Source organism: Melitaea cinxia, chromosome 13 (assembly GCF_905220565.1).
Source record: "Melitaea cinxia chromosome 13, ilMelCinx1.1, whole genome shotgun sequence".
NCBI lineage: Eukaryota > Metazoa > Arthropoda > Insecta > Lepidoptera > Nymphalidae > Melitaea > Melitaea cinxia.
Window position 1 is genome coordinate 16009722 of NC_059406.1, and position 23759 is coordinate 16033480.

General features: G+C 33.7%; 1 protein-coding gene across 1 annotated transcript in view; it reads right to left on the minus strand.

Moving 5' to 3' along the window:
- The window catches only part of LOC123658956 (myogenesis-regulating glycosidase), a 31898-nt gene that overhangs the window by 7350 nt on the left and 789 nt on the right, over window positions 1-23759 (minus strand). Inside the window, exon 2 of the mRNA XM_045594246.1 lies at window positions 11408-11502. Coding sequence (XP_045450202.1) covers window positions 11408-11502 — 95 coding nt within the window. The remainder of the gene's footprint in view (window positions 1-11407; window positions 11503-23759) is intronic.

Below are 23759 nucleotides of genomic sequence, written 5' to 3' on the forward strand. Positions count from 1 at the left end.
GGCCGCATCAACTGCCCGGAACTTGTTGAACGCATTATACTAAACAACCCTTCACGGCGCACAAGACACTGCTTTATTTTATGTCCCGAACTGCTCCACCAACTATGCACAGAATTCTATACTTACAAGATTACCTAACTCATACAATTTGAAATTTCAAAACGTAAATATTTTCAATGGTTCAAAAAATATTTTTCAAAACAAAATAAAACAACAGTTCTTTAAAAAAAATAATCAAAACTACAACTAAATATAAATAATTTATATATATTTCATAAATATTTATATAATGTTCACTATTATTATTATCATTATTATATATTATGTTATATTTCCTTCCATATAGAGTTAATTGTTTTTAAATTATCCTTCCCAGGGGTATTTATAGGTTTAATATGAAAACAAGTTTGTTATTTTTCTTGTGTTTTTCCTTTTATTTTATTTTTTCACGTTTGTTAATTTAAATTTTAAACGGATGGATGGTCGTTATTGGCCTTTTTGATTATATTTCATTCTAGTTTTTTTTTTTATATTTTTTTCTGTGCTGTGTACCATCCCTTATAAGTAAATAAATAAATAAACACACAACTAATTTTTAATTTCATTATTGATTAATAAATAACCTTAATTGCCCTTACTTTAAAGTTTTTAATGCTACAGCCACTTCTAAAGGGTAGTAAAATATATAGCAAGTGTTTGTAATCAACAAAAATGTATAAGTTTTTGATTAGATTAAAGGTTTTATATATAAATCTATATGGCTCGACCAATTCGGCTAATTTATTTTTTTGTATGTTCCTTAGGGCCTAGGGCCCACGGAGGGTTTTAAAACTAAAAAAATGTATTATTTTAAATTTAAATTTTACTATTAACTTTTGGCAGAACGAAGTCTGTCCGGGCAGCCAGTATATAAATAATGGTTTATTTAACAAGTAAAACTTAGTTTCAAGGGTTTATATTTTTGTTTTCCTTCGAAGTATTCAATTTCGCTATACATTTTGTGAAACACAAAAACGTTTAGTGTTTCAAAATTAAAAAATCGCAGTGTATAACCAATTATATATATAAAATGATATTCCTTTTTAACAAACCACTCTTGAACTTACTAGAAGTTCTCCTACCCATATTAACAGCATTTACGACGACGCGTAGGCGCAACGGTCACAGCACTGGTTTGTGACTTGCGCTGGCGGTTGCGGGTTCGATCCCCGTACATGACAAATATTTGTATTGGCCATACAGATGTTTGCCGTGGTCTGAGTGTTTGTGCGGTCCTTGTGGATCTCCCCACCATGCCTCGGAGCACGTTAATCCGTCGGTCCCGGTCGTTATTATGTACGCCTGATAACGATCGTTACTCATAGTAGAGAGAATATATCCGCCAACCCGCAATGGAACAGCGTGGTGAATTAAGCTCTGATCCTTCTCCTACACGGGAATATCTAGTTCATATCCCTCAGGACATAAGGCTCATATTCCTATCAAATGTAAAGGTGTTACAATTCTGTATTTTAACTAATGCTCGTGTAATGCTTGGTTTCCTCATTACCTCAGATGCAAGATTCTGGACAAGGTTAATCGACGCTAACACTGAAATCTTTTCTTACGAGGCTATTCTGTGATAAGTTTTCTTTATTTATTTGATTCATAATGCCCGTATTGTTTTTGAATTCCTTTATTGATTACTTTTCTCTCTCTTTCTCTCTCTCTCTCTCTCTGGCTGGTTGTTAATCAATTCGTAGTGATGTTTTTAGTATTAATCTTAAGTTTTTTATATGGGACTATTAATGTGAAGCATCTCTTCTGAACTTTGTTATAGGTTTGTTATAGGTTACTGAGGTCGGGCACAGCAGGAATTCCCTGCTCAAAATATGGAGCAGCCCGACTGGGGTAGTACCTCGACCTGACAGAAGACCACAGCTAAATAATACTGTTTTCAAGCAGTATTGTGTTCCTGTTGGTGAGTAAGGTGCCCAGAGCTCCTGGGGGATTGGGGATTGGGTCGGCAACGCGCTTGCGATGCTTCTGGTGTTGCAGGCGTCTATAAGCTACGGTAATTGCTTACCATCAGGTGAGCCGTACGCTTGTTTGCCGACCTATGACATAAAAAAAGGTTCTTGTTTATAATAATCATAATAATTAAACTATGTCTGTATTCTGTGATATAAACTATATGTAAAGCTAGTTTTTCTTCGTTACTTTTGCCTTACTTAAAACTGATCACTTAACTTACTAATTAACCATTTTATAAATAATAATAAAAAATTTGAATTGGTAATGAATGGGTAATGAAATAACATTTAAAAAAAATCTACTCTAATCTACGTTCTCAAAGACAAAAGTGAAGGTAGCAAAAATATCCATTAGTTTCAAAATTGCTACATTACATTACGTACATTACAAACATCGCAACACTAACCATGTCCCGCGGTTATGCCTGCGTTAATTTGAGGAAAAAGGCACTAAAATATTTTTTAAGCCATTACTGTGCCATCATGTACTCGGGGGACCAACACGCTAATACTTTTCGGGACTTATAAAAACTCATTAGCAAAATAACTTCTTATGGCTTCGACTATCAAAATGATAAAAAGTAGTAAAAATAATATAAGAATTATTCGATAACATGAAAAATATACTAATTTCTAAAGAGTGGCAACGAGTGTTAGTGGTAAAGAGTAACAAGTGGCAAGGAAATCAATTAGTAGAATGTACAAAGCGTCAAAATAAACGTAACTATAGTTTTATTATGGGACATGAATGTAACAGGAGAATTGGTTTCGAGACCAATCTCTCATAGCACGGTGCGAGGTCGTGCGTGGTGATCCTCTAAACCACGCACCACAAAGTATCTGGAAGCATCTAGATTATGCACGTGTTAATGCCTATATGAGTAAAGTTTGAAACTCTTACCCGTCTAGGAAATTCGAGATTCAAATCACTAAACAGGTTTATACATAATAAATAATACATTATTTACATACTGATATTGTTACATAATTATGTCGATTCCAGTTGTAGATTGTTTAAAGTAAGCAAATTTAATTCATAAACTTTCCAATACATTTTACGTGTGGTATTTTAAATTCAAATTCTTTGGTTACATTTTAATTTAAAGTAATTCATAAAACAAAAAAAAAAGTGACACGTTGTTGTAAAAATGTATTTGTTAAAAAAAAAAAAACAATTTTGACATTTCAATATGACAAACAGATATTAACTACAACTAGTCTTAATTGTTTAATTTTTGCATAAATTTATCAAGTAAATAGTTACGCTACGTTATAAATATTCATCATTCTTAGAATAAATAACAACTTGGTATTTTAAATAAATTAATATAATTTAAAAAAAAAAATTGATAAATAAACTGCTATCATTAAACGTTACCTGGAAGAGATAAAGCCGCCTTTTTATATTATTTGTTTGTACCTAGTGGTACTAGATTGTGTAAAGGTCCAATTTTAGAAAGAAAAACGATTTCAAATTTCCAATTTCGTTCGAACGAATTCATACTAAAAATTAAATGAAAACACTTCCACTCCGCTTAAAAAAACATTTAACTTACCAAATAAAAGTTATCAAAACAATAAAAATCGGAAACGTAATTAAACACAAAACCAACAAAAATCCGGTTCCAATGAATTTACAACATCATAATTATAATAAGAAAAAATAACAACAAATTCACAGAAACAAAAATCACAGCACACAACAGCCACTAGATAGTTTTGGTAGCCCTGATTGAGATTATTAAAAAAACACTTACATATAAAATTTAGCACACGAGGACAAGACACATCACTAAAACTGTGCAAGAGTCGGCCTGTCACGGCGTTAGTCAAGACACACTGGCCGGTATGACGGCTCAGCGATGTAATGGAAATAAGTTATACGCTAAGTGAGAGTGCATCGTTATAAACAACAAAAGATTTATTCAATCTTAGCCCATAACGTCTATGTATGTTATAATTAATTAATACATTGAAACAATTGACAGATAACCCACTTTTCGGGAGTCATATGAGTCAAAGCCTGCAAAATATCGCAGACCGACCCTAAAATAGAAGTAATATGTTGTCTACCATAGAAACAGAGTAACGAGAGGTATACCGAGTCTTTTTATTTATATGTTCATGACAAATTAAAATAGTATGTATTTTTAAACACGTTTTGTTTTTAAGGCATGATAAAAAACAAATATGTACATACTCTGAATATAGAGATATGTCATGAACATAAATCAAATTCCCGGTTGTTATAGCAAGGCCTAAATATTCAGTCGCAGATGTCACTGCACCAAAACGTTTGCTTTTGAAATACATCGTAGAATTGGTCTGCCTAATCAAAGTAAAGGTGTGTCTAATCAAAGTATAAAATTTACATAAATCATGATACACTGCACCTATACGTCAGTGAATTTAAAATCACTCATTGCTGACATACTAATTTGATAGTTGTAACATATCATCTTACTTTCCTTTGTTCTTTTAATATATTGAAGTATTATTAAAATTTTGTATATAATTTGAAACATTTTTGTAAAGTTAATGAGAGTTTGAGTTCTAATGAAACTTTACGGGAAAAATTATTTACCATTCGAATCTTTACTTCTGTTTTCACATAATAATTATTATTCATGATGATCATTTATTCTATAGTAACTATTTTTCGACTTTCAATACTAATACCGAATTATTTTACTACCAATCACTTGAATAAATTATTATAAATCATAATTTATGTCAACTTATTACATTTAATTTTATTATTTTGACATTGTATTTTGGCATAACGTGGTAATTTGTTAATTGTGTTTGACTTGTGTGTGCGAGTGTTGTTTTTTATTATTTTTTTTTTTAATGGGATCATCTTATATTTTTGTGCTTTCGACATTGTATTTTATCATGTACTAGCAACCTCTGACATCCATATTTTTTACGCGATAAGTAATCACCAACATATCATATACCAAAACCTTTTCGGCAACACGCTGCATCTTATTGTATAAGTATTATTCCGATCATTTCCATAGATTTTGCAATATGATCTAACAAAACAAAACAGTTATTAGTACAGATAGAATTCTGAATTGTTACTGGATTAGCACATTGGACTTGACACACATTGACGAAATTGTTAATTTTAAATTTTAGTTAGTGATTACTTGTCGATGAGTTTATCTATTGACTAATTATTGTACTTAGCAATTAAATGATATTAAAATTCTTCGTGTTAATTAACGTGACATTGCATGTTATGATAACCTGTAATTAAAAGAACATTGACATCCTGATGTAAGTTCACGTGTAAGAAATTATTATTAATATATATATTTCGTGTGTTATCCTTTAATAAATTAATAAAATCGTAAATGTACGACTGTGTGTGATAAGGTATACGAGTATTGTATGTTATATGATTTGCGCGAAACATAAAAAAGTACAAATACAAACACAAATTAACTCCTTAGATAGTACTAAATAACTCTAAAATATAAGAATGAATAGTAATATATATATATATGTATTGAGAAAAAATCAATATGTTAGTATTAAAAATCGCACTGTTGTTTAGCGAAGCGATGTTATTTCATTGAGAGAGTTCCTCGTACTTCGCAATTAAGGATAGAAAGCTTATTAAACGTTAACAACTTTAATAATTGTGTTTGCTCGCAAAAGAAAAAAACTGACTTCAATTACATCGACAAGTATTACAACATAGGTAGACGAAAAAATAATCAAATTATTTCTTACTCCAAATCTATAGTTATTCATTCATAATCATCATTACAGCCTATACAGTCCACTGCTGGACATAGGCCTCCACAAGTTTACGCCAAAAATAACGTGAACTCATGTGTTTTGCCCATAGTCACCGCGCTGGGCAGGCGGGTTGGTGACCGCAGTATTGGCTTTGTCGCACCGAAGACGCTGCTGCCCGTCTTCGGCCTGTGTGTTTCAAAGCCAGCAGTTGGATGGTTATCCCGCCATCGGTCGGCTTCTTAAGTTCCAAGATGGTTGTGGAACCTTGTTATCCCTTAGTCGCCTCTTACGACACCCACGGGAAGAGAGGGGGTGGCTAAATTCTTTAGTGCCGTAGCCACACAGCATGCTTTAATCTTATCTTTTCAGTAATAATAAAAAAAAATGAAAAAAAAATTAAGAAATTCATTCATAATACACTCTTTTAACTACATTGAATACGTTATCACATTAATCACTTATACGCCACTTATCAAGCAGCAACGCTAGCCGCACATTAAACAATAACTGCTTCATCACTTACAAATTATCATATTTATAAGACAATAATCCTGCCAATACATGACAAAGAGCGACTGACCAATCAGAAAATTAGTATTAACTGGTACTTCAACACATAATAATCACAATAAGAACGATACAATCTTATAAAATTACTAGCTGACCCCGCAAACGTTGTTTTGCCATATATTTTATTAACCTTCTCAATCCCCCCCCCCCCCCTATAACTTAGGGGAATGAAAAATAGATGTTGGCCGATTCTCAGACCTACCCGATATGCACACAAAATGTCATAATATTTTAATAACCCTCTTTAGCCCCCCCCCATTATTACTTAGGGGTATGAAAAATAGATGTTGTTCGATTCTCAGACCTACCCGATATGCACACAAAATTTCATGAGAATCGGTCAAGCCGTTTCGGAGGAGTTTAACTACAAACACCGCGACACGAGAATTTTATATATTAGATTAGAAGCACACATTTAAATGATAACAGTATTTATTCTGTAACTACCCTGCAAAACAGACAGCAAAGATAGTGACTAACTAATCGTAAATTATAAGGTATTAACCATTCGGTAGATGGCGTCACCATCTTTGTACTGTTCCGGTATTAAACGGATAAACAATAAGAGCAATATAAATACAAAATTCAATATTTTAATAATTGTTAGAATTACAAATTTAAATGCTAACATTCGGCCATCCGCTAAAATTCATGCCCTCGTGAATAATAACAAAACACATTTATTATAATACCCTTTTTTAAAATTCCATTAGTAACAAATAGAAGAAAAAAAAACTTAATGTTATAACAATATAATATTAAGGTAGTGATACAAGTGGCTTCTAGCTTGAAACCATAATTATACACGGTACAGGTCGCATCTACCCTGAAACCGTGAACCTCGAAATCGCAATTAGATACGGTACAGGTCGCATCTACCCTGAATCGTATCAACATCGGTGTAAAGGTCCTCTTCCCCATCGAAACGGGAGGATCCTCCAACCAGACAGGTGTTGTGTCTGGTGGGCTAACGCCCGACGGTTGTTGTCGGGTTCTTGTATATATATTCAATCGTTCTGATAATTTTGATAGCGCGATGTAGGACACGTCAGTTTTTTCTAGTTTGTATATCGCAAGATAGATGCCGCCACACACATATATACACGATTTCCTTAATAAGTAACACTACTTGACACAACCAAGACTTTGTGGGCTAGAGTCTGAAAGTCGAAATATTTCGACTGTTATTCCCACTTTTGAAATGTAGAACAAATCAAATTCAAATCTATAGTTCACAGCTCCTCCTTTTTTGGACGTCGGTTACACAGTCAACACGTCTAGGAGTAAAAAATGCAACCGAAGTCACGCGGTACGTGTAGATTATTTACTTATTAAAAGTAATTATTATGTTAATATTGATGACGCTGTCTAATGACATCCTTCTTTTAAATGTATGAATGAATCAGATCATTAACGTCACGATGCTGAGTAAGGGCGTCTTTTACATAGAGGAAAAGAATGGGACCTTATTCAATCACAAATAACCATTGCTATCAGATTTTTATGATAGCAATCGAACCCACAACTGTCAACCTTACAGCGATTTAAAATTTCCCTGCTGAAAATTTCAAATAAAAAACGAAAATGATCTGGGCTATCTGGATTCCAGATAAAAGTAAAAACAGATAAAACAGGTTTTTATGATAGCAATCGAACCCACAACTGTCAACCTTACAGCGATTTACACATTCCCTGCTAAAAATTTCAAATAAAAAACGAAAATTATCCGGGCTATCTGGATTCCAGATAAAAATAAAAACAGATAAAAATTGTATGAAAATTTTGGAATCCCTGTTTCAAACACACAACAGTATACAATAACTTCCCATACAAATCATCGTTTTTTATTAGCAATTTTTAGCAGGGTTACCAAAATGGTCTTCACACGGGAACGAAAAGATAAATGTTGAAAAGTATCGTTTTAGACCGTGAAGTAAAAGTAAAATATTTTTTTATAAGTAAACGACCTCACACTCAAAATCCCCACTAACGCCTCGACGGTTGTCTGGGCCGCCTTCGCCTATAGGACGCCCACGGGCACTGTGAGCACTCTATCACCCAAGTGGCGAGTGGAAAAAATGGCGATCATCTCTAAGGTCAGCGCAACAGCCATAACCACTGCCCGCTGCGCCAAAGTCTTCGCCAATTGACGTAATATTTTATATATTACACACAGACAGACAACATTATTTATTTATAAAGTTACGCCGTATATCATTTTGTAATCAACGAACATCGTATATTACTGCGATTTTTCAATTAACAAATTAAAATAAGCGCCTGTATATATTTTCAGAGCAAAAATGTCGTTTAGGAAAAAAAAATTTTTTTTTTGAGTAGGTAAAACTAATATTAAATTTTTATTACTTTTTACCGTTCGACAAAATAAGCTAGTTATTGTAATTTATTTTTATATTTAGTCGAGCTTTTGTATTGCAAACATTTAATGAGACAGTTGATATGTCATTAATTTAGTAAATAAAGATAAAGGCGATGTTAGCTCGAGTAAAATTAGATAAAACGAGTTACGTTATCTTGGGGATTATCAATTTTACATCTCAGTAAAATAATATGCTAATGATATTTGTATTAAAATTGTTTGACAGGTTCTTAGAACGTGTTTTCATAAATATTACCTATACCTATAATACTAAGTTTCCTTATCAGTATTATAAAGGGCAGTAGCTAGCCATTTCCCAAACAATTATCTATGCGACTCACTGGGAAGACTCAACCATAATTTTTTATACAAGATTTACAATTAATAAAACTTTTATATGTGTACACATACAAAAATGATCGTTTCATGTAAACAAAAACGAGTGTGAAGTAAAACTTACGAAACGTAACTCTCTCTCTTTCTAATTTCACTAACCCCCTCAACTTCCGTCGGCCTCGTCCGATCACACTTCGTAACGCTCTCGTCACGCATTCACCAGCTTACTTCCAAATCAAGTGTGCTTAAAGAAGTTTTACCCCAAAAAATTCTATTACACACACACGGAGTCAAAAATGAAGACCGAGTCATTGTTTCTAAGCAGTTAACGACAGTAAACGCATTACTGTCATTAGCGTGATCGTAGTCAGTAAGTGTCAGCGACACAGTAATAGTCAGAGATAAATCATCTCAGTGCGATGTGTGTCAATTGCTAGTTTATTCAATAGGGTGCTGAAGGCTGAAGGATTCTTGACCCGTAACGAACCCGACAGAAATATTGCCTACATTTGTATACAAAAATAAAAAAAATAGATATTTATTTGTACCTCCGTGATTACTGTTAAGTACCTATAATTATAAAAACCGTGTTGTATTGTAGCACTAACGCACATCTTCGGTATAAAATGAACCAGCGTTAAAATATGTCACTTTAAAGTGTAACGCCTGAGAGACAATGTATCGCTAGCAGTTTTACATTAAAATTTTTATGATGTTCCTTAGTTATGGTACTTCAAGCCCGGTGCTAGCGACTTAAGTTTTGTAGGTACTTGTACATATTTAATTACGGTCTAGCTGTCTGTTCTTGTGAGTTCTACCTTGCCACGGAGAACACGTAGAGCCTTCAGTTGAGTTTACAGATTACAGGTGAATCAATGAAATAATCAAGATAATGAAGTTTACTTGAATGAAGCCATTTTCTTACTTTGATTTTATTTTAATAAGACGTTCTTGAGTAAGTTAAATTAAAGTACACTTAGCTTTAAACTATGATATGTAATAAACCGTTCTGGAATTGTTTGTTGAGGTAGTGCACACCAGGAAATATTCTGGTCAAAATCTGAAGCAGCCCGACTGGGAAAGTACCTCGACCTTACAGAAAATTGCAGCTAAATAATATTGCTTTCAAGCAGTGCTGTGTTTCTGTTGTGAGTAAGGTGATCAGAGCCCTTAGAGGGATTTGGGGTAGGGTCACCAACCATTTTGCATTGCTTCAGGTGTTGCAAGCGTCTAAAAGCTACCGTAATCGCTTACCGTCTGATGAGCTGTACGCTTGTTTGCCGGCAAAGTTGTATGAAAAAGTCTGTTTGAAACCAAAAAACAATTCCTTTATCCTCTTATGAAGTAACCTAAATGCAAATGCAGATTTACAAAATGGCCGCAACTCGCAACTCGTTCACGTGGTCAGAGTGCCTAGTGCGAGTTTTGTTTTATCCGTCTCGCAATAACGGTCGTAAATTTTAACTTAATTTTGTATGGGAAATTCGGCATTTCAACCTAGTTCTCGCGTGTGCCGCTAGATGACTCTGTATCGATTGTATCGTATACTATTCTTTATCGTCTAGGCTGCAGTGTTTAAATTCCCATGCAAAATAAACTTCACGTATAAACGCGTTTCTCTCATGTTTCTGTGAGTAAAACTCGCACTAGGCACTCAGTAATGCGATTTCTCAACGTCTGAGATTTAATGAGGAAGTGCATTCGACCGTTGACCCGTCTGCCCTTTCGTCATCGCGATGTAGGGCGATTGGCGAATATTACAGTCTTCCGTAGTTCATCTATGATGTTGAGTGATCTTTGTACTTTGTAATGTTTCAAGTGGAATTTATCTGTGAGTTTGTCTTGAGCTTATCTTTGAATTAAACCCATTATAAGTTAAATCGGGTGTTTTGGAAGACATTTTTATGTGATGATGATTGAAAAGGAAATTATGCTCTAGTGTTGTAGGCGTCCATTTGCTACGACTAAACATCAGAATCACGCTTATTTGCTACTATCGTTCTGTAGTAAGTATAACGCAATCAGGCCTTTATTGTCAACAGTAAATTTTATTATTATTAATATTATTTATTCTATTAAAACCTTCCGTGGACTTTAAGGAACATACAAAAACATAAATTAGCGGAATTGGTCAAGCCATCCTTGAGTTATGCGCTTAGCAACATTCATTTTTATTTATATAGACTAGGTACTTTGGCTAGGAAGGTATTGTCTCTGTCAAGTCAACTCCTGATAACCAGTGCTTCTGACATTAATGTGTATTATATAGAAATACGTAAGAAGAACAGTAACCACCAGAGTCAAGGTTGAAACCGCATTAGTTTACTGGTCTTACATAAAAACAAATAAAACTTACTTGGTGGCTTCCTCATCAGAAACGACGTTCGCGTCATCCGCTTGGTTGTCGCCATCGCTGAACACGGATGTCGAGCTCTGATGATGTTCAGGGATCTGGTGAAAGACAAAAGGATAGCTTCTATATCTTTGCAAAAGTAGTATCGTAGTTTGATTGTAAATTAAAGTTAGCAAAAAAAAAAGTGCTAAAGTAGTCAGTCAGTTCAGCCTATTGCAGTCCACTGCTGGACATAGGCCTCCCCAATTTCGCGCCTGACATCCTGGTTTTCCGCAATCCTCATCCAGCCTACACCGGCAATCTTACGTAGATCGTCGGTCCAACGGGCCGGAGGACGTCCCACACTACGTTTGGCAAGACGCGGTCTCAACTCCAGGAACCGTCTGATCCAACGGCCATCGGTCCTGCGACACTGATGACCAGCCCACTGCCACTTCAACTTGCTAATTCTGTGGGCTATGTCTAAATTGTTAAAGTGGTCAATATTGTTTAAATATTGATTTTTAAAGTTATGTTAACTGGTGACCTATTTGTTAAAAAAAAATTAGATTAAATTAACAGCTAGTTAAATAATAAAAAAGTGTTATTTCGTGCTTTAAAAATTTACTGTTTTGAAAAAATCAAATAAATGTGAATAGCTATGTCGTATCAAATGAAAAATAGGCTGTGATCTCGATATACGAATACATGCATATTATATTCAAAACACCAACTTCTACCACACTTTTAAAAATGTTGTCATGGAGACAAATCAATATCTATTTCACATTACGCTGTCAAAAATATTTCGATTATGAAAACTCCACATTGTAACAATCTACTTCTATACGAGGAAATATAAAATATGAAACTGTAGCCTTTTAAGAAGATAATAGATCAACAATTTAAGAAATTGTTAAGAAATTTTAGCCCAACTTCTGATTCCATTTTTTATTTAAGTTTGTAGAAAACCTATGTAATTTATCTTATCCAAAAAGCAGTGTGTTGATGTAAGCTATACAAATAAATAAAATTGAAGTGTCTGTTTGTAATATTAAAATAACCGCTTTTTACTAAATGCATATGGATGTACACGGTACATATACCAAGATAATATTTTTTACGATTTTTATCTGTCTGTCCGTTTGTTCCGGCTAATTTCTGAAACGGCTGGACGGATTTCGACCGGTCTTTCACTGGCAGATAGCTGACGTAATAAGGCGTATCTTAGGCTACTTTTATTTTATTCCATGCGGACGAAGTCGCGAGCACAGCTAGTTTAGACTAGATACTGCTTTAAACAAAAAATTCTCACGCACAAATTACTGACCATATAAATAACTCGTAGGTGCTTTAAATCCATCTCTTCAGGCGTTTGCACATAGTTTTACGAGTAATTTTTCGAATACATATCAGAAGTATAAAGTAACATTGTTAGACATTAAACCGTGTACCTAAGTGCGTGACAAAACTACTTTTATAAAATATAAAAACGATTAATTTGTAAAAAAAAAAACCAGACACCATGTTTTTGTAGTGCGTAAAATTAGTCCAGAATTAAATTACGTAGAAATGAAGCAAAAATGGGACTGGCTGTGTTTAGGTCTAGTCTCCAGAATATAATTTATTGAACTGTGGTCATTTAAATTTGAAAATGGAATTCAGCTTCGGTACGTTTTTCAACTACGGCAACTTAGGTATTCGATTACCACCCATTTCGATCGAAAAAACACTTTTCAGGGGTCGACATAAACGAAAATCGTATTTTTTTTAATTGGTATATATTTTGAATCAATAAGGATAGAATAGGGCTACGAAAATATTGAATTTTTTAAGTAAATTAGCTACAGGCGTCGGAGGTTTCAGTTAACTTTGGAAAAGGTCTCTTGTCCAAAAAAATAATAATATTAAATCCTCTTTGAAACGTTGTCTATTCTTCAGAGGTGGAACTTCTAATGTGACTGGAATAACACTTTGACAACGTTCCATTTCCACAGCTGAACCTTTACTGCCTATGGGTAGTATTAGTACCTATTTAATCCACTACACAGTTAATCTACAAAATAACATTAACGTGTAAATTTCTGCTCATTTTTCTAATGACTTCACAAGTAAGCCAGAATTAAATATAAAAAAAAATCATAAATATAATAAGAAATAATACAAAACTATTTTCAAAACTTGCAACTTTCTATTATTTACACTGTTTAATTTTTTTTACAAGTGCAACACATAATTTATACAAAAAAAGCAAACGCGACCGACTCTTTAACTTTCCATAACTCAGTAGTACACATTACAACAATAAAATCATTTTGTTGGTCCGCAGTTTATCATGTCATCGAATGTTTGAGGGTAGGTACAAATAAATTAATTTGCTTTGGTCGCTATGTCAATAATGATAAAGGACTCACTTTATATGAAATTTTATTAACGACTAGCTGTGTCCCGCAGCTTTACCCGCGTTAATTTGGATATTAGCTTAGCTTTCCTCGACAAATGCACTATCCAACACAAAATGACGCCGCGTTGGCGCAACGGTCACAGCACTGATTTGTAGCTGTTGCGCTGACGGTTGCGGGTTCGATCCCCGCATATGACAAACATTTGTATTGGTCATACAGATGTTTGCCGTGGTTTGTGCAGTCCTTGTGGGTGTCCCCACCTTGCCTCGAAGAGAACGTTAACCCGTCGGTCCCGGTTGTTATCATGTACACCTGATAGCGATCGTTACTCATAGTAGGGAATATATCCGCAAACCCACATTGGAGCAGCATGGTGAATTAAGCTCTGATCCTTCTCCTACATGGGGAAAGAGACCTATGCCCAATAGTGGGATATTACAGGCTGAAGCGTAACATAAAATGAATTTTTCAATTCGATCCAGTAGATCCTAAGATTATTAATATTAGGTAATATTATAAGCTAAAGACTTTGTTTTTCTTTGTTTGTTTATTTAAATGCACTAAATACGTCATTTCCTCAAACTGAAGCGAGTGAAATCGCGGGAAACAGCAATCGCATAGATTGAAAATTTAAAACAAAATATATAAATTTATGGGGTAAGTGTAAACGTTAATATTACGAATTAAAACAAAAAAAAAAACGTCATTAGGTACGAAACCTAAAAAATCAGTTGCAATGCCCTTCAAATCTGTCCTTGAAGTGTGGACACGGAGCAATACAAACAAAATTACCCTTATCACATAATTGTGTTAAGTACACATCAGCGTAAGACCGCAAACGTTGCCAAGTAGCCGGTCTTAGTATTATCAAGGTAATGTTTACAAGTACATGAAGAGTATTTCTTATATGAATCTAAAATAATATGAGTATACTAGCTGACCCCACAAACTTTGTTTTGCCCCTTATAACTTAGGCATATGAAAAATAGATGTTGGCCGATTCTCAGACCTACCCGATATGCACACAAATTTTCATAAAAATTGTTCCAACCAATTCGGAGGAGTATTTTAACTAGCATTGTGACACGAGAATTTTATATACATATAAGATATATATTTTTTTTATGTAAGTGATATTTCCACAGGCTTATCCCGTGCTTTTGTTATGCCATATTTTTTAATTTTTTTTCCTTTAAACATGCATCGGTACCTCACCGTTACTTTAGAAAACTTAAGAACTAGCCTTATAGTCTCTAAATATCGACGCGAGTCCACTGACCAAGACTATTCTATATATTAGAAAGAGTCCTCTCATCTAACATAAACCATTTATGCACAATTTGTTGAATCTTGGTAACCGGACGTTAATGATTTTCCATCTTGTTTATACCTTTGCCTTAACAATAAGATCATCTATCGCAAATTTTATTTCCCTAACGCTTACAAAATCTTAAGCTCTTGTATTTTTATAGTAAAGAAAATAATATTATAACAACTTTTATTTTAAAACTAGCTGTTCCCCGCGGTTTCATCCGCTCTAATTTATGGGAAAAACGTGCTAACATATTACATATTCTATAGCCTTCTACAGTAAATAGACTATACAACATTAAAATATTAATTAGCGCATTCAAATAAACAAACAGACAAACGACAGCTTTAACATGGTGTGTGATAAAGAATATTATTAATAATATTCGGAGATTACAGTTAGTAAATTGAGTTTTTGGCACGTACTCGTACGCTAGTTGGTTCCCTTTTTTCATATATATTTTTTTTAAATTTGAAATATTATTATTATATAATAAATAGTATTTATTGAAGTTAAAATTCTTTACGCACGCTTGACTTGAGGAGTAAGCTGGTGAACGCGTGACGAGAGCGTTATGAAAAGTGTGATCGTGCGAGGTGAACGGAAGTTGAGAGGGAGATATACTTAATCTAGGGAAGATAAAGAGAGAGTTACGTTTCGTACATAACTGGAGGGGCAGCTAAAGAAATTCTACTTCAGTTGTTTGGTCTAAAGCATACTTGTTTTTAGGATATTAGGTGTATTATGTCTTTGGACGTTCTTGCGTATGACTGTTAAATAATTAGACAATAAGGGCCTTTTTCACCAGTTGTAGAAAACGCGATTTGACGCATGACGAAGCCGGCCCTAAGACTCTTCTGCTCAAAACAGAAAGAAAGACGATCAGACTTATTTACAGATCAGAAATTAATAAAATTTCTATTTGTTATTCATTCCAATACATTTTCTAGTAAAAGTGTTAAAATATATTTATGTATATAATAGTATAAAGCCAGACCTTAGTAAGCGGAATGCAGTCAAAATCACGACGTTTCACACTGCGCATCTTGCAACCCGCTGCACCGCGGTGAACCGTAACGGATCTCAGAGTGACAATTAGAGAACTTTTAATTAATTGACGTCTGACTCGCGTCTGCTCTCAGATTGTAAGTGTTACTTTGACCTGGACGTAATCATTTGTATTGTACCACTTAAGGTGTCTTTTGTCGGAAATGTTGAAGATTTTCATTTATTTCAGGGAAATTTGAAAAAATACCTATGGGTTAGATGAAGTTAGATGAAGAGAATCAGGTAAAGTTGATACTAAAAATTTTGAATCTTTTTAACTCTCCCGTTTGCACAACTATTTAGTGACAATTTAAAGTTTTTTTTTCAAGTGGGAAGAAATTAGGTGTACCTAATTTAATAATGTACCTACCGATAGACAAACCAACATTTTTTTATTTTATATCCATATCCGTTTTCTCATTCAGATTTCTGATTCTATACAATTTTTTTATAATTACAAAAAACTAACTAAAGATCTATATATCGTAGTTTTACCTACAATGAAAACCATCCAGTAGAATTTCGTATTGATCAGTACTATTCAGCTGATCTAGGGGTTGCAGTTAAGAACAAAAAGGTCGTGATGGTGTTATATTACTGCTGGTAAAACTTATCAGTAGCTTATGTAGGAAATAAAGCAACCGGCGAAACAGACTATTAACATCAATTGAATAATGCAAAATAAAATAATAGTTTAATTTAAATTGACAGTCGGTTAAAAAGAAATAATTTGAGGTATATCTCACTACCGCCATCTACACGACATTTAGTAAAACAATTACTCTAGTTGACAGTGCTCAATCTGTACTATATAGTTCTAAAGATCACCAATAGAGGAGCAGAATCAGTAACTCATTGCTTTTGAATTTTTTTTTTTGTTATTATTCTATTAAATAATAGTATAAGCGATAATCTAAATATAGTGCTCGAATTTTATACTTAATTAGATGAAGAAATAGATTGGTGTTATGTTCAAAATTGAGACTTTTAAATTATTCGCTAATTTTTTTTTTTTTTTTATGTCACTAGGTCGTCAAACAAGCGTACGGCTCACCTGATAGTAAGCAATTACCGTAGTTTATAGACGACTACAACACCAGAAGCATCGCAAGCGCGCTGCCGACCCAATCCCCAATCCCCCCCCCCCCCAGGAGCTCTGGTCACCTTACTCACCAACAGGAACACAATACTGCTTGAAAACCGTATTATTTTGCTGTGATCTTCTGTAAGGTCGAGGTACTACCCCAGTCGGGCTGCTCCATATTTTATATACGCAGATGAATATGCAGTAAAACTTCTTTGGCTACTTCATAATTCCTCTAAGGTAACCCAACAATTTGAGTTACAAATCCCGATCCTAACTGACATTTTTAATAATTTAGTCATTTCGTTAATATTTTTGGTACAGATTTCTCATGTCACATGCTTAGCCCGATTGCGCAGTTTGTAGTGATCCTGCATTCTGCTCCGTTGGTTGTGGGTTCGATTCCCAGAGTTTGGGTGTAATATCTATTTATTTATTTATATATGTAAGTTATAAGTAGGACCGTGTGTGTATGTTATAGATATTTATTATTTATTATTATTATGTATATTAAACTTTTAGAACAAATGTACAATTACTATTTGATATAATACGAATTCACATATTTAATAATGTTCTAATTATAGCAACAGTTATCTCGACATTGTTGCAAAATATTGTAATTTACTCCTTTGTTTTACCGTTTCCTGTGTTTATCTAATAACATTGACACGTTATTTTATATAAATATACACGTTTGTGTACACATATTGATACCTTAAAGTGAAAAATACGTTTGTGTAACATTTTTTCAAAATAATGTTTACCTATTTTAATTGTATAATAGAAACAAAAAAAGTGTGTGTGCCAGCTCTGACGCACGACTGGAGTATACTCCTTCAAATCAACTGTTTAAATAGGCACAAAAAAGACTTACTAGTCTAGGAAAAAGATTAATACCATATCTAATGGTAAATAAACGAATCAAATAGCGCTATCTATCTATCTAAGATGGGGTTATTAGAAAACGTCGTTACGCCATCAATTGAAACCCTATTGGTTCCGATAGATGGCGTTACGAGAAACGTAACGAGGTCATTCGTTCAGATTGGATTTTACTCCTCATATTTTTTTCATACCGGGGGCCTTATGTGAAAATTGATTTACTCCTTAAGAATCGATCCAATAAACACCAAAATATTTTTCTGTTTTTTTGGTTGTAACGAATTATTAAAGGTATAAGCTGCCGAACTAACAACCGCTTCTGGCACACGACATCAAATCAAAAATAAATATTATTAATAATTAAAATAATCAATCGAATAAATCTATCCTATATATTGAATATACCTTTTTATCCAAAAAATTGTTGATACTATCCGAACTATTGGAACTGCATTCCAAACTCTCGTCACTGTTGCCCAAACCCCCACTCCCACCCCCACTGTCACTCTTACTAATGTCTGAATCAGATTCAATCCACAACGGTGACCGATATTTGAATGTATGTGCGAAAGCGTTTAGTTTTGATTCATTGTTCATTTGGGATGTTGAATACGAACTCTTCATCATTTTAATATTTAATAAACAAACACGGAAAACTGAACCTTAACTTTTAATAATTTATTTGTACTTGAATTCAAAGGAAGTAGATAGCTGTAAATATTTTCTCACGATTACTTTTGCAAACAATTATTCCAATCTGAAACTTAAATAATTGAAAGTAGGAATATGTTAATCCTGATTAAACACAATCAATGATATAATCCAAAATATATCAACACCTTTAAATCAAAAGCATCGAAACTCAGAATCACAAGATAGCCTTTAAATCAATAATCATATTTAAATGAATCAAATTCTTAATTAGAATTATATTTTAAATGTAAACGGTATACTTTAAATCAAACACATCACAGTCAAACGAATTTAAGATAACAGATGCTTTGTAAGATCACGGGCGCTTGATGTAGGCAAATAGGCAACGAGATACAGGCGACCTTTAAGATTTAGTGATGTGATATAGGTATATAAAGTAATAAAATTAACAATGTATAACTTTTGACAAACTTCAATTAAGGTCAACAATTTGAAACTGTTAACGTGTGATAAGCTAAATCCACTTAATTTTTACGCTGTTCGAATTAAGTTTGTTTGTAACCCATTGTAATTGAACGTGGGTCTTATCTTTATTTCTCGACAATGCTAATTAAGAATAAAGATCAATTATAAAAAATGTGGGTGCAATAATTAGAAATTAAAGTGCTATATTAAATAGATTAGAATAATAATATAAATGTCCATGGGCGTATCCAGAATATTGTAAAGATGGCGTCAAAAAATGCAAAATTCGATAGTAGGGGAAAGGGATTTTTTTAATCACTGCAATTTTACTTTTACTATTTTAATAATACCTTATGGAGATTTTGGCTACATCTACCTAAAATTTCCTTGTTAAAAAATATCAATTAGGAGCTTCGAGTCAGGGTAGCGAAAATGCCCGACTTTACCCCACTGTGGGTACGCCGATGGTTATGCCTATATGTTACAAAAACAGCTAAAAGCGCTGTAAAATCACTGATTGTCAGCGTCAGTTTTTTCAGACGATTTACCTTGGCATATTTTTGAAGTAAAACTTCTATACGCACGCTTTACTTGGGGAGTAAACTGGTGGATACTGGACGAGAGCGTTACGAAAAGTGTAATCGGGCGAGGCGAATGGAAATTGAGAGGGAGATATAAGTTAGTGAAGATAGAAAGAGAGAGCCAACTAAAGTAGTTTTACTTCAGTCGTGTGGTCTTAAGCACACTCGTTTTTTATCATCCTATCTTTAAGAGTAAACTTTAATATTAGTTGAAAGCAAATGTTTCAATGTTACGATAATCGATATATAAAGGAATATTATCGTTAAAAAATCGCGCGTCCCTCGACAGGATGTCAGGCAATTTCGTCGAGACGACTTTGAGTGAGTGCCGCGGACTTGTCGCTTGTTCGTTTAAATATATCGAACTAGAACTTTATAGAGGTTTCGACCACGGTGATGTTGCTATTATTAATATGGCTGAGAGATTGCTAGTGGAGGCCGAAGGAGGATTACGGCAAACCGGAATGTTTGATGCGAACTTGGGGAAGTCTAAGCTCAGCAATGGACTGGCTGATTTGATGTGATGATGTGATGTTAAGTAAGCCCTTTTATTATAAACTAGTTGTAACTCGCGGTTTTAAGCCCTTTGCTTTGAGGAAAATGCATTCTAAAATAGTCTATATCCTTTTTTACTTTTTCTTTTTTTACGTGGGGAAAATCCTTCATGGATACCCTCCAGCGCGGGGGCGCCAAAGGGTTATGTCAGCCTTCGACTGACTAAAAACCACCATGTGTGAGCAGTCGTCTGCCTGGGTGGAGCGAGATGGGGTCGCGCTAGCATTCGCCACCTCAAAATAGTCTATATCGTTCTTCAGCTCATTTAATGCCAAAAAAAAATTGCATTTTGTAATTTTAACTCGAAACAGTAGTTAAAGATAAGCGTGTTTAAGTAAACAAATAAATAAACTTTTTCAGCTTTATAATATTAGTATGGATTAAAAAAAACAAGCAGCGTCTTCGGTGCGACAAAGCCAGCCCTGCGGTCACCAACCCGCCTGCCCAGCGTGCTGACTATGGGCAAAACACGTGAGTTCACGTCATAATGTCCGGCGCGAACTTGGGGAGGCCTATGTCCAGCAGCGGACTGCGATAGGCTGAAGTGATGATGAAAAAAAAACCTTTTTTTTAATGTTTGTTAAAACAACGCACGATACCAAATCTTACAGCACTCATCACAGTCGCAACCTCCAATTCAAGAAAATATTGTTATAGTAAATAAAATTACTAAAAGTGAGCTTTGAGTATGAGCCAAAGCGTGTATCCATAAATGAAATATTTCATTACAAACATCTCCAGGTACACGTGAATATATATTAAGATAAATTTTAAATTATACGTTAACCCGGTTAAGAACAAGCTCACCAGACGATTTTTATTCTCATTATCTATTTCAATATTTAAAAAATATATTATTTATGCTTGTAATATTAGATGATTGTGTTTGTAGGCAAACGAAGAAAAACCGACTTCAATTATATCGACAAGTAATACAACGTAGGTAGACAAAAAAATAGTCAAGTAAATACGCATTATCAAAGATTACTCCGAAAGATGTAATCAGATCTTAATGAAATTTAAATGTGACCACATGATAAATATCGGCTTTCGATTAAATTAAAAATATTTAAAATCGGTACACCCAGTAAAAATTTATGCGGATTTTCGAGAGTTTCTCTCGATTTCTCTGGGATCCCATCATCAGATCCTGGTTTCCTTATCATGTTACCAAACTAGGGATATCTCCTTTCCAACAAAAAAAGAATTATCAAAATCGGTATATATTGAGCAACCTCCTCCTTTTTTTGAAGTCGGTTAAAAATAAATGAATAAATAAAAATAAATAAATATTTTACTAACTCTCCGTACACGACTTCGTTCGGTTGTATAGGTACACTATTTGGGCTGTTTTTCTCTTTAAAATGTAGCCTAAGACACTGCAATAACGTAGAATTCTACCGGTGTCTAGAATTTTTGAAAATTGAAAACATTAGAAACTTTAAAAAATACAAGTCATTTCTCTCCATAATAGTATCTAAACTAATGATATATGCATAAAGATACAGTTTTTAATCTTTTATGGCAAATAATGATCTATATATTTTTTTTTAATTTATTTCAAAACTAATTTGACGAACACTTGGTTTAATAGCTCTCGAACTGATCCGTAGGTGCCATTTATCATTTTAATACAACTGTATCAAGTAAACAAGATATTTTTTTGTAATTTTATTGTGAAAACATGTAGTTGGTGTATTGTTTTAGATATGTTTTTTCTCTTTGTTTTCCTAGTAAATAAAAAAATAAATAAGTAAATAAATAAAAATGAATCTTGCTAAGTGCATAGCTCGAGAACGTTTCGACCATTTCAGCTAATTTATTGTTTAAACATTTTTTGAATATCATATCAAAAATTGACCGCTCCAGCGGGATTCGAACTCGCGTCTCCGACTGACCGTGTCGGCGCTCTAGCCAATTAAGCTATGGAACGATGTACCCGCCAGAGCGAAATTCTTGATATGATGATTTTTATTTTCGGTTTAAGCGAACCGTGGCGCCGTCTATAGTGAGTTCTTTACAGAGACCCGTAACTATTCAAAGTTTCATATTACAATGAAAATCTTTGACAGGAGACGACACCATGCTATTTTTAATATGTACGATTTTATTTTTGTGTTACCCACACATTAGGAATTCTAAACATTTTTTTGAATATCATATCAAAAATTGACCTGAGATGATTTTGATTGACCTTGATTGATTGAGTTTTTAATGTACATCTGAATAATGTATTTAATTGTAACAAGTTACGTCTACTACTTTTTCTATTATAAACTGTAATGAGGCAGCTGATTTATTTGAACACACCGATACTAATTTACAGAATCCGTATAATATAAAGTTTTTTTTTGCTTTTAACAGCATTTTGACATTGTGGCTATAGGCTGTATAACTTATAAATGTACAATATAGGTCGATACAGCAACAATAAACTTAATTTTGACAATTTTAGTTATTGTCGTTTTGTGTATTTTGCTTATGATTGCTAACTTACATTATTTTGGTTCGTAATGCTCTGGGAATGTTTCCATTTGTCCGGAACACAGAGAGAAGCTCTATTGAAATCTCTGTAAACGACAGGACTGTCTTCATTTTCTGAAGACAATCTTGTTTGTTCTTTGCTGTAATTGGCGTCGTCTTCTGGTCCAGAAATTTTTATTTCAGGTGTTGAAGAACGAAATCCGAATTTGCTCGGCGATAACGGACTACCGACTTGAAACCCTATTGCCGGTTTGTTATCATCATCGATGTATTGTATATCGTTGGGGGTTCTATTAGCTTCGTGTATCAACCGTCTCGTTTCCGGCGGCATTTCTACATAATCATGGGGATATGATGGTATATCCAGGCGAAGATCTGGCTTCTTCCTCGTCCTCATTTTCACTTTAATTCATTCACCTTTGATAATCCTAAGTATGCTCGAAATGACGTGAAAATATTTATTTTAACGTAAATATTTGATATATTTTAGCCACTAGATAACGCTTATCTTGTTCCAAGGATAAATTTTCTCGATCAGAAGGAAGTGCTACTAATCTCGATAAGCAAGGAAAAATACATCCACTATCACAAATTCACATTAACTTGAAATACAAATTTAATTTTTGAGTTTTTATTGAGCTAAAAATTTTAACATTTAAATTTCGAAATCATCACACTTGTATCACTGGGACAGCGATATCAAACTGAATTTAATTTCTTTCTTGTATCAAATTTGCTCATATCATTTCGCTTTGATAAAAACTGACGCGAGATAATGAAATGATTGTCAAATAAACATTCGTTTCAATGTTTGTATAATATTTCCTTGCTGATTATATATGAGAATAAGTCTCCTTAGTGGGGCTTTAGAAGATTATCTTTACAGAGCTAACATCGCATACAT